We start from the raw sequence: 14,043 nt of genomic DNA, 5'->3' as shown, positions 1-14,043 counted from the left end.
AGGAGATGCCTTAGTCACCTTTTGTAAGGCTATGGTGAAGATACACTTGATATATCAGACTTTGTTTTTCCCTGTAATTCACGGCTGGATGTAGCATTCTAACCACAGCCATGAGAAGCATCAGTATTGAAATAAGCAGATGTTGAGGTAGCTGTGATCCAATGGGAAGTTTGAACAGAGAGGGATGAGAGAGGTGAAAAACATTGCCCTGTGATCCCAGAGATGGATTAAAAGAACTTTTGTTTTTATGCTAGAATAGCTCATCCTTAAAAATACCCCCCCAGTAAGTTGACATGGCCCCCGAATGCAGCTGTGGGAAGGCTGCGAAAGCTTCCTTGTTGTGGCAGCTTTAGCTTGAAACTGGACAGAAACACCAAATTTATGAGAACTGTTCCTTGTTGTGGCAGCTGTATTTGAAACTGGACAGAAACACCAATTTTGTGTGGTTTTGGTTCACTTACTTGAGATTTCTCTGTTAATGCACTGAAATTAATGTAATGTATTTAGTGGTGGCCTATCACAAGTGCACTGGTATATTGACAGCACAAACCCCATTGTGGGAATAATGTGCATTGCCCCCTTGATTTCAGAAGGCTGAGTAAAATGTTTTATTAAGCTATGCTAGATTATTATTAAGCTATACTATATTATTAAGCTACAATACACTGTGTTACTAATACTCCACACTAACTAGAAGAACGTGTGACCAGTCAGTCACGACACAGCTTTGACCCAATTGGTCAATCAATCCAAGCAGCCATCACCAGAGTCCAATTAACAAATCACTCTCAGTAAAAAATCTCCATAATATATTCCATATGTGCCAAACAACAGGAGCAGCAAGTAGAGACAAGAATTGTTTTCTCTTCTCTCTCAGGGCTTTCTCACTCCCTTCCTCAGGAAAAATTCTGGGAGAATTATGTCTCTGTTCAAAAAATGTGAATACCGTGCACTGGAATGTAATTACCCTTTTCTTGTGACATAGGATTAGGGAATGGCAAAGCAGGCTCAAAACCTAAAAACAGTATTTATTTTTAATAGTTTATTTTGATATTGATTTAACAGTAACTAAAAAGAAGGAGCACTAAGAATTAAAACCTTCAGAACATCCCTCTTCCCCCTACAACTTTCCTTTACCTACTGACAATGCAAAGTGACAAAATTTCAGTCTGTTTACGAGCTCTAGAATTGTCCTCCTTCATTTCACTCAGGGAGAGAAGTCCCTCTTGTTAATGTTATGGAGACTTCTCCACAAGGAAACAGTTCTCTCGTGGCTCTCTACATTCCTTTTCCCCCCTTTTCCACAGCTGTGTTCATGGGCCATGACAATTCATGGGGTACTGTGTGAAGGATGAGCTGTTCAAGAGCAAAGGTTCTCTTTATCTCAGGATTTCAGCCTAAAATTAAAGGCATCTCCTCACCCCTCCCATCTGGGTCTCGATTCCTCTTCACTGACCTCAGTGTCTTCATGGTGCTCCTCTACACACCAGAATTTTGTCCTTTTTCCCTCTCTGGAGGGAGGATGGAAGCACTGAGTTAATATCTCACCTGGTTTACAGACCAAACAACTCAGGAAAAGACCAAATTGATAAAATACGAGTTTACCGTAGCAAGGAGGAATCAAGGCCATTAGCACAGAAACTGACAGTATTAACACAAAAGGGATATTTGACGTGAGAGCACACGTGCCTTACTGAGCAGCATTAATGCCTTAATAATGTATTGCACATATTTGCCATTTCAGCATTTAACATTATTTCTTTAAGCCAGTAAAATGCAGTAAGCTCATTTTTTCTGAAACGATGCCTTCTGAAATCAAGCTCTTCCTTTCTGAATGTGGTGCACTGTTTTGATGGAAGCGCTTTTTAGGAGTATTAAACATTTTATTATTATAAAAGGGAGTGTTTGCACAAGTGTGTGTGTGTCATTTGTCCGTCTCATCCATGTCAGCCCAGGGGCTGCAGATGCTCAGCTGAGCCTGGCTGGGCTGGGGAGGGCCAGAACTCAGCCAGGCCAGACTAAACCAGGCCAGACTCGGACTAAACCAGGCCAGACTCAGACTAAACCAGGCCAGACTCGGACTAAACCAGGCCAGAACTCAGATTTTTCCTTGCAGACAGCCTTAGCCCTAGGCTGCATTTCCTGCCTAGGGTTAGGTTTAGGGTTTTTAACCACAAAGCCCAGAGCTCCAGGCATCCCAAGGGGAACACAAAACTACCACAATGTGCCTTCACAGCTTTTTCCTTGGAACCAGCCTTAGCCCACGAGGGCCACAGGAAACTGGCACCAGGAACCTGGGCAGGTGAGTTTTGTTCACCTGGGAGAAGGCTGGTGTTGGTGTTTGGGGACCTGTGGGCTGGAGTGGGATGATGCTTGCTGAAATTCTGCATTTTGCAGGGTGGTTCCCAGACCCAAACTGGCACCAGTGCCTCCTGCAGTCTGCCATCAGGATCCTGACACACAGGTGCGTTATTACCAAGTGCTCCTTTATTCTCCTCAGCAGCACAAGCACTGCGGGCAGAGGCATCTGCTCCCTGTCCCCACTCACATCCTCGTTCCTCTTGTTGTCCCTGTCCTCGTCCTTGTCCTGTCCCTCACGGCCTCCTCATGGTGCTCTCGATGAAGGACTCCAGCACAAAGATGGTCTCATCCACCTGGTTCTCACTGGCGTCGATCCTGGGGGACACACAGGGATGGGCAGGGTCCCCACAGGGTCCCCAGTCCCCTCCCCACCCTGCTCCCATCCCCCTGTCACAGACGGCTTTTATCTTGTCCTTAAGAGTTTTTCTCTTTTATCTAATCCTTTCCTTAAGACGTTTTTCTCCTGAGAAGCCTCAGGAACAAAATGTAAACAATGATTATGTGCTGCAGATGGATCTGTGATTGGTCTCATGTGGTTGCTTTTAATTAATGGCCAATCACAGTCAGCTAGTTCAGACTCTTCTGTCTGATATATAAATGTATATAAGCCTTTGTTTTTAATTTTTTTTTTTTTCTATTCTTAGCTAGCCTTCTGATGAAATCCTTTCTTCTATTCTTTTAGTATAATTTTAATATAATATATATTATATTAACTAATATATAAAAATATATATTTATATAACTAATATATAAAATATTTTTCTATTTATATTTTATTATATGCTATATCTTTATCTATATATTACTATATTTCATTTATGTATTAATTATATTATAATATATATAATATTTATTAAATGAATATCATACTTTATTATTATAATAGAATATTACTATATTATAATATAATTATATTTAAATATTTATTTATAGATATGAATAATCTATATGAATATATATTTTAATATTTATCATTACATTTTATTATATGCTATATATTTATCCATATATTAATATACTTTTTATTTATTATATTATAAACATATAATATTAAATGAATATAATGATACTTTATTATTATAATAGAATATTACTATATTATAATGTAATTATATTTATATACTTATTGATATATAATATATTAATATATATTTATAGAATTATATTTTATATTACTTATATAATATGTACTACAAATATTAAAATATTTTATATTTATATTTTATATCGATATATTTTATATTATTTATCTATTCATATTATTATATATTAATATTATTATATTAGATATTACTTAATAAAATAATAAGTATATATATAATAAATATAAAATATATCATAAAATAACAGATCAAGCCTTCTGAAACACAGAGTCCAATCCCCCTCTCCCCCTGTGCTCAGGGTCCCCCCTCACTTGTTGACGTTGCGTTTGAGGTTCTCCAGCTGCTGCCTCTCGGGGCCCGTGATCATCTCCTCCACCTCGTGCAGCTGCGCCGCCTCGGCCCCCGTGGCCTGCATGGAGGCCAGGATGGCCTCCACCCGCTGCGACTTCTCCAGGAGCCTCCTGCCAGGGGACAGGGACGGGGGAGGTGGCGGTGGCGGCGCTGTGCCCGCCGTGCCAGCCCGACACCCCCAACGGAGCTCACTTGTTCTCGCGCATCTCGTGCTGCCGCCGCTCCATCAGGTTGGCCACGCTCTGCGGAAGGAACGGGGGAGAAGCCAGCGTGGTGTGAGGGGAGCACTGAGAATGCCATGGGGGACACGGGGACGGCCATTGTCACCAATGGGGGACATGGGGACAGTCACTGCAACCCGCGGGGGACATTGGGAGAGTCATTGTCACAACGGAGACAGCCACTGCCACCCATGGGGGACCTGGGGACAGTCATTGTCACCCATGGGGGACATGGGGACAGTCATTGTCACCCATGGGGGACAGGGGGACAGTCACTGCAACCCATGGGGGACATTGGGAGAGTCATTGTCACCACGGGGACAGCCACTGCCACCAATGGGGGACATGGGGACAGCCACTGCCACCCATGGGGGACACAGGGACAGTAATTGTCACCAATGGGGGACAGGGGGACAGTCACTGCCACCCATGGGGGACATGGGGACAGTCACTGACACCAATGGGGGACAGGGGGACAGTCATTGTCACAACGGGGACAGCCACTGCCACCCATGGGGGACACAGGGACAGTAATTGTCACCAATGGGGGACATGGGGACGGTCACTGCCACCCACGGGGGACACGGGGACAGTCACTGCCACCCCTGTGGTACCACGAGGGAGAGGGCTCGGACACCTGGACCTTGGAGCAAGGAAGGAGCCCCAGAAAGAACCAGGTGAGCCCCCAGCTCAGGTGTACTAATAATATATACTAATATATGTTAATATATTATAAACAATATATTTTTATATTATATATTATTTGGGAAAACCAAGACCATATATAATATATAATATATTATATATAATATATAATATACAATATATAAAAAACTATATAATATATAATATAGATGATATATAAAAATTATTTCCCAAGGGGCCCTACACTCCCAAAAACCCAACAGGGCACACACAGAGGATGGAGCTGCTGCCACCCCTGTGGCACCACAAGGGAGGGGCTGTGACACCTGGACATGGCACCTCTGGGATGGTTCCCTGCATCAGGGCCTGGATTCCCTGGCAATTCCTGCAGGGACAGCCCAGGATCTGTGATCTTGGACAGACCAGGAGCAGGATCTGTGGTGTCTGGGATTCACCTTGTAGCATCTGTGGAGCAGCATGCGAGCAGCAGCCATCACGTTCACCGTGTACAGGTAGAAGGTGCGGGATGGAGCGTGGTCTGGGGTCTTGGGAATCTCCTGTGGAAAGGCAGAGGGATGGTGGGGACAAAGTTGGGGGTGTCCCCTTCCCTGGAGGTGTCCCTGTGATCCCTGTGCCCAAATTCCAGGTGGGATCACTCAGAAATGCCCAGAAGTGCCCAAAACCTGGCCAGATGTCACACCTGGGCAATCTCTGGGATCCCAGAGCAGGGAATCACCTCCTGTGGAAGGGCAGAGAGATGGTGGGAACTGAATGGAGATAACCCCTTTCCCAAGGGTGTCCCTGTGATCCCTGTGCCCAAATTCCAGGTGGGATCACTCAGAAATGCCCAGAAGTGCCCCAAACCTGGCCATATGTGACACCTGGGCAATCTCTGGGATCCCAGAGCTGGAAATCATCTCCTGTGGAAGGGCAGAGAGATGGTGGGAACCAAATGGAAGTGTCCCTTTCCCTTTAGGATTCCCCCTCCCCAAATGTGCCCAAATTCCAGGTGGGATCATTCAGAAGTGCCCCAAACCTGGCCAGATGTGACACCTGGGCAATCTCTGGGATCCCAGAGCAGGGAATCACCTCCTGTGGAAGGGCAGAGAGATGGTGGGAACTGAATGGAGATAACCCCTTTCCCAAGGGTGTCCCTGTGATCCCTGTGCCCAAATTCCAGGTGGGATCATTCAGAAGTGCCCAGAAGTGCCCCAAACCTGGCCAGATGTGACACCTGGGCAATCTGTGGGATCCCAGAGCTGGAAATCTCCTGTGGAAGGGCAGAGAGATGGTGGAAACCAAATGGAAGCAAATCCCCTTTCCCAGGGGTGTCCCTGTGATCTCTCCCCTTAGGATCCCCCCTCCCCAAATGTGCCCAAATCCCAGGTGGGATCACTCAGAAGTGCCCCACACCTGTCCAGCTGTCACACCTGGGCAAATCCCTCACCTGCAAGGCCACCAGGTTCTCCGAGAGCAGCTTGTAGAGCATGTCCTTGGCCTCCTTGGCTGGGATCATGGCAAAATCCTCCACCTGCTTCTGCTCCAGGTGCTTCTTGCGCAGGAGCAGCCGGAAAATCCGGGCACAGCGGGAGCCAAACCTGCCCAGGAGGGGTGGGAGTGAGGGAGGGATGTGGGGAAGGGGCTGGAGGAGCTCAGGAGGGGTGGGAGTGAGGGAGGGATGTGGGGACGGGGCTGGGGGCAGATCAGGGGGATGGGAGTGAGGGAGGGATGTGGGGAAGGGGCTGGGGGCAGATCAGGAGGGGTGGGAATGAGGGAGGGATGTGGGGAAGGGGCTGGGGCAGCCCAGGAAGGGGCTCCAGGTCCCCTTGGTCACCTCTCCTCCACGATGGACTCCAGCGTGGCCGTGGCCAGGGACACCAGGGCCTTGTGCAGGTCTGGAGGGGTTTGGGGTCAAGGAGAATTGTGCAAAAATCACCCCAAAAGTCACCTAAAATCTGCCCAAAATCACTGCCATAATCCCCTAGAAATCACTCACAAAACCCCCTGAAAATCACCAAAAAATCCCCTGAAAATCATTCCCAAAATCCCCTGAAAATCACTCACCAAATCCCCTGAAAATCACCCCAAGTCACCCCAAAAATCCCTCAAAGCTGCCCAAATCTGACATGGCTAGGGACACCAAGGCCTTGTGCAGGTCTGGAGGGGTTGAGGTCAAGGAGAATTGCACAAAAATCCCCCAAAATCACCAAAAAAATACCCTAAGTCACCCCAAATCTGCCCAAAATCCCTGCCCCAAAATTCCTTCCAAATCATCCTGAAATCCCCCCAAAATCCTCCAAATTCTCCACAAAATAGCCCCAAAATCACCCAAAAATCTCCTGAAAATCACCCCAAAATCCCCAAAATCACCCCAAAGGATACTGACAGTGTAGGTGCCTCCTCCACTGTCCCCCGACTTCCCCACAAACTCCAACTGCAGGGAGAAAATATGAAATTTTACTTCAAATTTAGAATGGGAAAGGAAAGATTTCAGGGAAAAAAAAATCTTTAACTTATAATTACAACTTTTAACTTTATAACTGTAACTTAAAATTATAACTTATAGCTTTATATAAGTTAAATAACTCAAGTATTCTGAAATAACTTCAGCATCTGTTAAATACCTTCAGTGTCAGTAAAATAGAATGCAGAATTCTATTTATTACCTGATAAATAATTTCAATATCTTTGATATCTGTTCAATAACTTTAAAAATCTTTACGTATCTGTTAAAAACCTTCCTTAAACTCTCAGTAAAACATGTTTTAGCCTCAGACAGAGGAACAAAGGAGGAAAAATGGAATGAAAGGCCCAGGCTCACCGGATCATCAGCCAGCAGTGCCAGGTACTGGTCCAGCACCTGCTTCCCAATGTTGTACCCAGCTGGGAGAGACCTGAAAATCTAAAAAATATATAAAAAAAACCAGGGAATGGCAAGGGATTCCAAGGGTTAAAATTGCATTTTATCTATTTTTTCCTGTTTTGGTTAGGATTTGGGTTAAATGTGTAGAGATTATAGATGTTTATTACATTTTATACATTATATATTATATGTTATATAATATGCAGAGATTTTATAAAATATGTAATATATATAATAAATATATTAGAATTATATATATCTTTATATGTCTATATAAACATGTTATTATATATTATGATATATAACACATTATAAGATATAGAACAGAATATAATAGAAAATCATAAAATAGAATAGAATAATATAATCATGTCTGAAATTATGTACTATATAATAAGACATTAATATCTTATTATATAGTATTACATACGATATAATTATATAATAGTACTATTACTACTAATACTACTACCAATATATTTAATATACTAATATATTATAAATAATATATTTTTGTATTATATATTGTTTAGTAAAGCAAAAAACATATATAAAATATAATAGATATCATATAATATAGAGAAAATTATATAAGATACAATATATATAATAATTATTTACCATACCTCTTAGTATATTATTTTATATATAAATACCATATATATTATATATAAAAGCATAATATATATGCTTATATATATAATATATAAGCATATATAATGCATATATTATATATACTTATATATTATTTATATAATTATATATAATGCTTATATATGATATATAAGCATATATTATATATAATTGTTATATATATTATATATTATATATTATATACTATATATTATATATAATATATAATATATTATATATTATATATTATATATTATATATTATATATTATATAATATGTTATGTTATGGCATGGTATGGTATATTATGGTATGGTATATTATAGCATGGTATATCATGGTATGGTATATTATGGTATATTATAGTATACTTATATTTATATTAATAACTACATTAATACTGTTCTGAAAAGCAAACCAACGTCCCTCCCAACCCAGAAAAACCTGAAATTCTCAGAATTTTGGGTTCCAAGAGGATTCCAGAGCTTTTCCAGGACCCACCTCGTTGGAGGAGAGGGGCTGAGTGTGGGAGGCCCCCGAGGCCGTGGTGACCTCGCTCATGCGCAGCATGGTCCGAACCACCTCGCTGCTGGTCTGTGCTGGGAAAATGGGAATTACAGGGGGAAAAGTGGGAATTATAGGGGGAAATTCCTCGCCACCTCACTGCTGGTCTGTGCTGGGAAAATGGGAATTACAGGGGGAAAAGTGGGAATTATAGGGGGAAATTCCTCGCCACCTCACTGCTGGTCTGTGCTGGGAAAATGGGAATTACAGGGGGAAAAGGGGAAATTAAAGGGGGAGATTCCTCACCACCTCACTGCTGGTCTGTGCTGGGAAAATGGGAATTACAGGGGGAAAAGGAGTGAGAAAAGCAGGAATTAGAGGGGGAAATTCCTCACCACCTCACTGCTGGTCTGCGCTGGGAAAATGGGGAGTTAAAGGGGTAAACGAGTGAGAAAAGTGGGAGTTAGAGGGGGAAAACTGGAATTAGGGAGGGAAAAGCAGGAATTTGAGTGGGAAAAGCTGGAGTTAGAGCAGGAAAATAGAAGTGGGAATTAGAGGGGGGAAAGCTGAAATTAGGGACGGAAAAGAAGTGGGAAATGCAGGAATTGGAGGGGGAATAGCATGAATTAGAGTGGGAAAAGCTGGAAATTAGAGAGGGAGAAACTGGAATTAGAGCAGGAAAAGGAGTGGGAAAAGCTGGAATTAGAGGGGGAAAAGCTCAGTTCCAGAATGGGAAAAGCAGCAGTTAGAGTGAGAAAAGCAGGAATTGGAGCAGGAAAAGCAGGAATTGGAGCAGGAAAAGCAGGAATCAGAGAGGGAAAAGCTGGAATTAGGGAGAGAAAAGCAGGAATTACATCTGGAACAGCCCCAGGGGCAGGCACAGACCTGGTCCATCCGGCTGGCCACGGCACTGACCAGAGCCTGGTCACGGAAATGCTGATGGAAACGCTCCAGGTTCACCTGCCAGTAAATGCCATCATCTGGGGGAGCCTGGGGGGAAAAAAGGACAAAAAATTAGGGGAAATGGGCAGGAAAATGGGGGAAATGGGGCAGGAAAATTGGGGGAAAAGGGGCAGGAAAATTGGGGGTAAAAGGGCAGGAAAAGAGAGGGAAATGGGGCAGGAAGCTAAGGAACAGCCGCCTCAAAACTGAGAGATGGCAGCCAGGAAAACGAGGAAAAAGCCACAAAAATAGGAATTACCCCATCCCAATTAATGGGAATACTGGGACTAAACCCATTCCTTTTAATGGGAATAACTCCATCCCTTTTAATGGGAAAAATGGTGAAAAGGAGCCATAAAAACGAGAGAAAGGAGCCATAAAAACGAGAGAAAGGAGCCACAAAAAATTATGATGAAAAAGAGCCAGAAAAACCAAAATTCCTGGTTTCCTCAGAAGATGTTTGGGAATATGGATCTCAGCACTGCCAGTACCTCTGAGCTTCCTCCCTCCTGCTTCTGCCTTTTGGCTTTGTGCTCTCCCTCCTCTTCCTCGTCACACGAGCGTCTCCTCTTCCCTTTCCCTGTCAACCCCAAAAATTATATTAAATATATAAAAATAGTATTAATTTTTTAAATTTAAATAATAAATTTAAAATAATTTTATTTTTTAAATTAAATAATAATTTGTAAATAATTTGTAAATATTTAAGTTTAATAATTTAAATAATTTTAAAACATTTTTTACATTTAAGTAATAATTTTTACATAATTGAAAATAATTTTTTTAAAATTTATTTAATTTTTTTAAATAATTTAAAAATATTTTTAATTAAACTATAGTTTCTAAATAAGAATAAATTTTAAAAAATTAATTATAATTTAAATTTTTTTTAAAATTTAAATTATAATTTAAAAATAATTCAAGAATAATTTTTTTAAAATTTAAATTATTAATCAGAAACTATTTTTAAAATTTAAAATTTCATTTATACATAACATAAATCAACAACTTCTACTTAATCCTAGCAGTCAATACCCGAAAATCCCAATTTCCCACCCCAGAATTGGGGTTTTGGGGTCTCACCGACGAGGCTGAGGCGAGGCACCGAGTACATGTCCTTGTCAGCGATGCTCAGGGCAGGGGCTGGTGGCACTTTGCCATTTGGGGGCACTTCTGGGGCCGTGGGGCACCTCTGGATGAAGTGGGTGTCTGCCAGGCGCACAAAGGTGTTGGACACCTCCGTGTAGTCCATGGTTTTCCCGTCTGGGTGGGAGGAGACACACGGGGGGTGGGTGTGGGATGGTCCTGAGGCTTTGGAGAACGTGGTCGTGGTGTCCTCACTGCCACGAGCACCCCAGAGCCTTTGGCACATTCACAAACCCAAATAAAGCCCTGGGTTTTAAAGGAGCTTCCCACCCTCCATGGTCTCCATGACCTGTCCAAGAGCAGATCCTGGATGTTCCTGAAGCTCAGGAGAACACAGGGACACCATGGCCACCACTGCAGCCTGGCTGAGAAACACCCTAAAGTAACTCTGATCCCACTCACCAACTAAACCCACTCCCAAATCCCATTTTTTGGAGATGGAGGAGTTTCCTTCCCACCTTCCGTGGTCTCGGTGAGGCGATCGGCCACCCTGGCCACTGCAGAGCTCATGGGAAGGAACCCATGGACCACCAGCAGCTCAGCTCCTCCACCAGCAGCTCCCTGTGGTCCCCATAAAGCTCTCCTGGGTCCCTCAAACACCACCCCACAGTGCCTGTGATCCCATTCAACAACTCAGATCCCAATTTTTTGGGATGAAGGAGACTCCTTCCCACTTTCCATGGTCTCCATGAGGCGATCGGCCACCCTGGCCACTGCAGAGCTCAAGGGAAGGTGCCCATGGACCAGCAGCCCCCCACAGAACACCCTATGGGTGCCTCTGATCCCATTGACCATTCATCACTCCCAAATCCCATTTTTTGGGATGATGGTGCCTCCTTCCCACCTTCCATGGTCTCGGTGAGGCGATCGGCCACCCTACAGTATCTCTGATCCCATTGACCATTCCCCTCTCCCAGATCCCATTGTTTTGAGCTCCCTTCCCACCTTCCATGGTCTCGGTGAGGCGATCAGCCACCCTACAGTACCTCTGATCCCATTGACCATTCCCCTCTCCCAGATCGCATTTTCCTGAGTTTCTCTCCCACCTTCCACGGTCTCGGTGAGGCGATCAGCCACCCTACAGTACCTCTGATCCCATTCCCCACTCCCAAATCCCATTTTCCTGAGTTTCTCTCGCACCTTCCATGGTCTCGGTGAGGCCATCAGTCACCCTACAGTACCTCTGATCCCATTCCCCACTCCCAAATCCCATTTTCCTGAGTTTCTCTTGCACCTTCCATGGTCTCGGTGAGGCCATCAGCCACCCTACAGTACCTCTGATCCCATTCACCATTCCCTTCTCCCAGACCCCATTTTCCTGAGTTTCTCTCCCACCTTCCATGGTCTCGGTGAGGCCATCAGTCACCCTACAGTACCTCTGATCCCATTCCCCTTCCCCAGATCGCATTTTCCTGAGTTTCTCTCGCACCTTCCATGGTCTCGGTGAGGCGATCGGCCACCCTACAGTATCTCTGATCCCATTCACCACTCCCAGACCCCATTCTCCTGAGTTTCTCTCTCACCTTCCATGGTCTCGGTGAGGCCATCAGTCACCCTACAGTACCTCTGATCCCATTCCCCACTCCCAAATCCCATTTTCCTGAGTTTCTCTCGCACCTTCCATGGTCTCGGTGAGGCGATCGGCCACCCTGGCCACGGCGGCGCTCATGGGAAGGTGCCCATGGAGCAGAGGCTCCCCAGTATCTCTGATCCCATTCACCACTCCCAGACCCCATTCTCCTGAGTTTCTCTCTCACCTTCCATGGTCTCGGTGAGGCGATCGGCCACCCTGGCCACGGCGGCGCTCATGGGCAGGTGCCCGTGCAGCAGCAGCTCCTCCACCAGCAGCTCCCCGGGGTCCCCGTAGAGCGCCTTGGCCGTGTAGATGTAGCGGGGGTAGCGCAGGATGCGCAGGACGCGCTCGCGCCGCGCCTCGTACTCCACCCAGCCCCGCGGCTGCGCCTCGAAGCGCGCCAGCTGGTGCTGGATCAGCACGCACAGCGCCTTCTTCACCTGCGGGGCGCGGGTTGGAGCGGGAATAATTAATGAAAATATAATAAAATGATAAAAATCAAGCGGGCGCTTTTAGCGGGAATTAGTGGGGACTTTGTTAATGGGAATAATGGGAGTTACCTCGTGCCTGTTAATGGGAATAATGGGAATAAACCCATCCCTTTTAATGGGAATAATGGGAATAACCCCGTGCCTGTTAATGGGAATAATGGGAATAAACCCATCCCTTTTAATGGGAGTAATGGGAATTATCCTGTCCCTTTTAAAGTCAATAATGGGAATTACCCCATTCCTTTTAGTGGGAATAACCCCGTCCCTTTTGATGGGAATAACCTCATCCCTTTTAATGGGAATAATGGGTATTACCCTGTGCCTGTTAATGGGAATAATGGGAGTTACCCCATCCCTTTTAATGGGAATAACCCCATTCCTTTTAAGGGGAATAATGGGAATAACCCCATGAGGTAATTCCCATTATTCCCCTTTTAATGGGAGTAAACTGGTCCCTTTTAGTGGGAGTTATCCTGTACCTGTTAATAGGAATAATGGGAATAATCCATCCCCTTTTAATGGGAATAAACCCATCCTTTTTCATGGGAATAACCCCGCGCCTTTTAATGGGAATAAAACCATATTAATTTCAAATAAATTAAAAAATCATATTACCTTCCAATAATTTCCTGTTAATTTCAAACAATACGAGATGATTTTAATATTAAAATTCCCTCCTCCCTCGCAGCCCGTACCTGATCCGGGAGCAGCCCCGTGTCCCCCACCAGCAGCCGCAGCGGCCTCGGGCCCGTCCGCAGCAGGGAATTCCCGACTTTTTCCACGATTTCCCCGAAATGCTCCCGCAGCAGGAGGGAGCAGAGCCGGAGCTCGGCCTGGGTCATCGCGGCGGCTCCGGAATCGCGGGAACGGAACGGGAGGAAGGGAAGAACGAACAGCTGGATGGATGAAGAGAGGGGACAGAGGCTGACTCTGCTGCAGATCCCCTCCCGGGGGAGGATCAGCGCTGTCCCCGCGGTTCCGTGTTCCCCCAGCCGGGATTTTCCCCGTCCCGGTGTCCCGATGTCCCTCCCGCTCTCACCACCAGGCCCGGCCTAAGCCGCCATCACCGCCGCCATGACAACGGCGCCGTCCTGCTCCGCTTCCTTCTACGTCACTTCCGCTGCCGCCGCTCGGCATTGCCCGGCTCCCAATGGGCGGCTCCCACCAGGGGGCGCCCTTCCGCTTCCCTCCCTTGTGGGGCCGCTCTATCC

The 14,043-nt window shown here is 45.0% G+C and overlaps 1 protein-coding gene across 1 annotated transcript; it reads right to left on the bottom strand.

The window, feature by feature from the left end:
* Positions 1-2,469: 2,469 nt before the first annotated feature.
* On the bottom strand, positions 2,470-13,937 carry POLR3C (RNA polymerase III subunit C). The gene is made up of 15 exons (XM_054295322.1): positions 13,872-13,937; positions 13,528-13,728; positions 12,526-12,781; positions 10,706-10,885; positions 10,114-10,202; positions 9,566-9,670; positions 8,678-8,770; positions 7,503-7,583; positions 7,064-7,115; positions 6,516-6,576; positions 6,129-6,279; positions 5,137-5,238; positions 4,008-4,057; positions 3,776-3,925; positions 2,470-2,676 (listed from the first exon to the last, which is right to left on the bottom strand). Exons 2-15 carry the CDS (start codon positions 13,672-13,674, stop codon positions 2,595-2,597), a joined length of 1,599 nt encoding a protein of 532 aa, XP_054151297.1. The 5' UTR covers positions 13,675-13,728; positions 13,872-13,937; the 3' UTR covers positions 2,470-2,594.
* Between the last annotated feature and the right edge of the window lie 106 nt (positions 13,938-14,043).

The sequence above is a fragment of the Melozone crissalis genome, unplaced genomic scaffold (assembly GCF_028551555.1).
Source record: "Melozone crissalis strain CALT ecotype California unplaced genomic scaffold, PUWL_Pcris_2 ptg000637l_1, whole genome shotgun sequence".
NCBI classification, from domain to species: domain Eukaryota; kingdom Metazoa; phylum Chordata; class Aves; order Passeriformes; family Passerellidae; genus Melozone; species Melozone crissalis.
The sequence above is the reverse complement of the archived record's forward strand: the minus strand, read 5'-3'. Positions and strand labels throughout refer to the sequence as shown.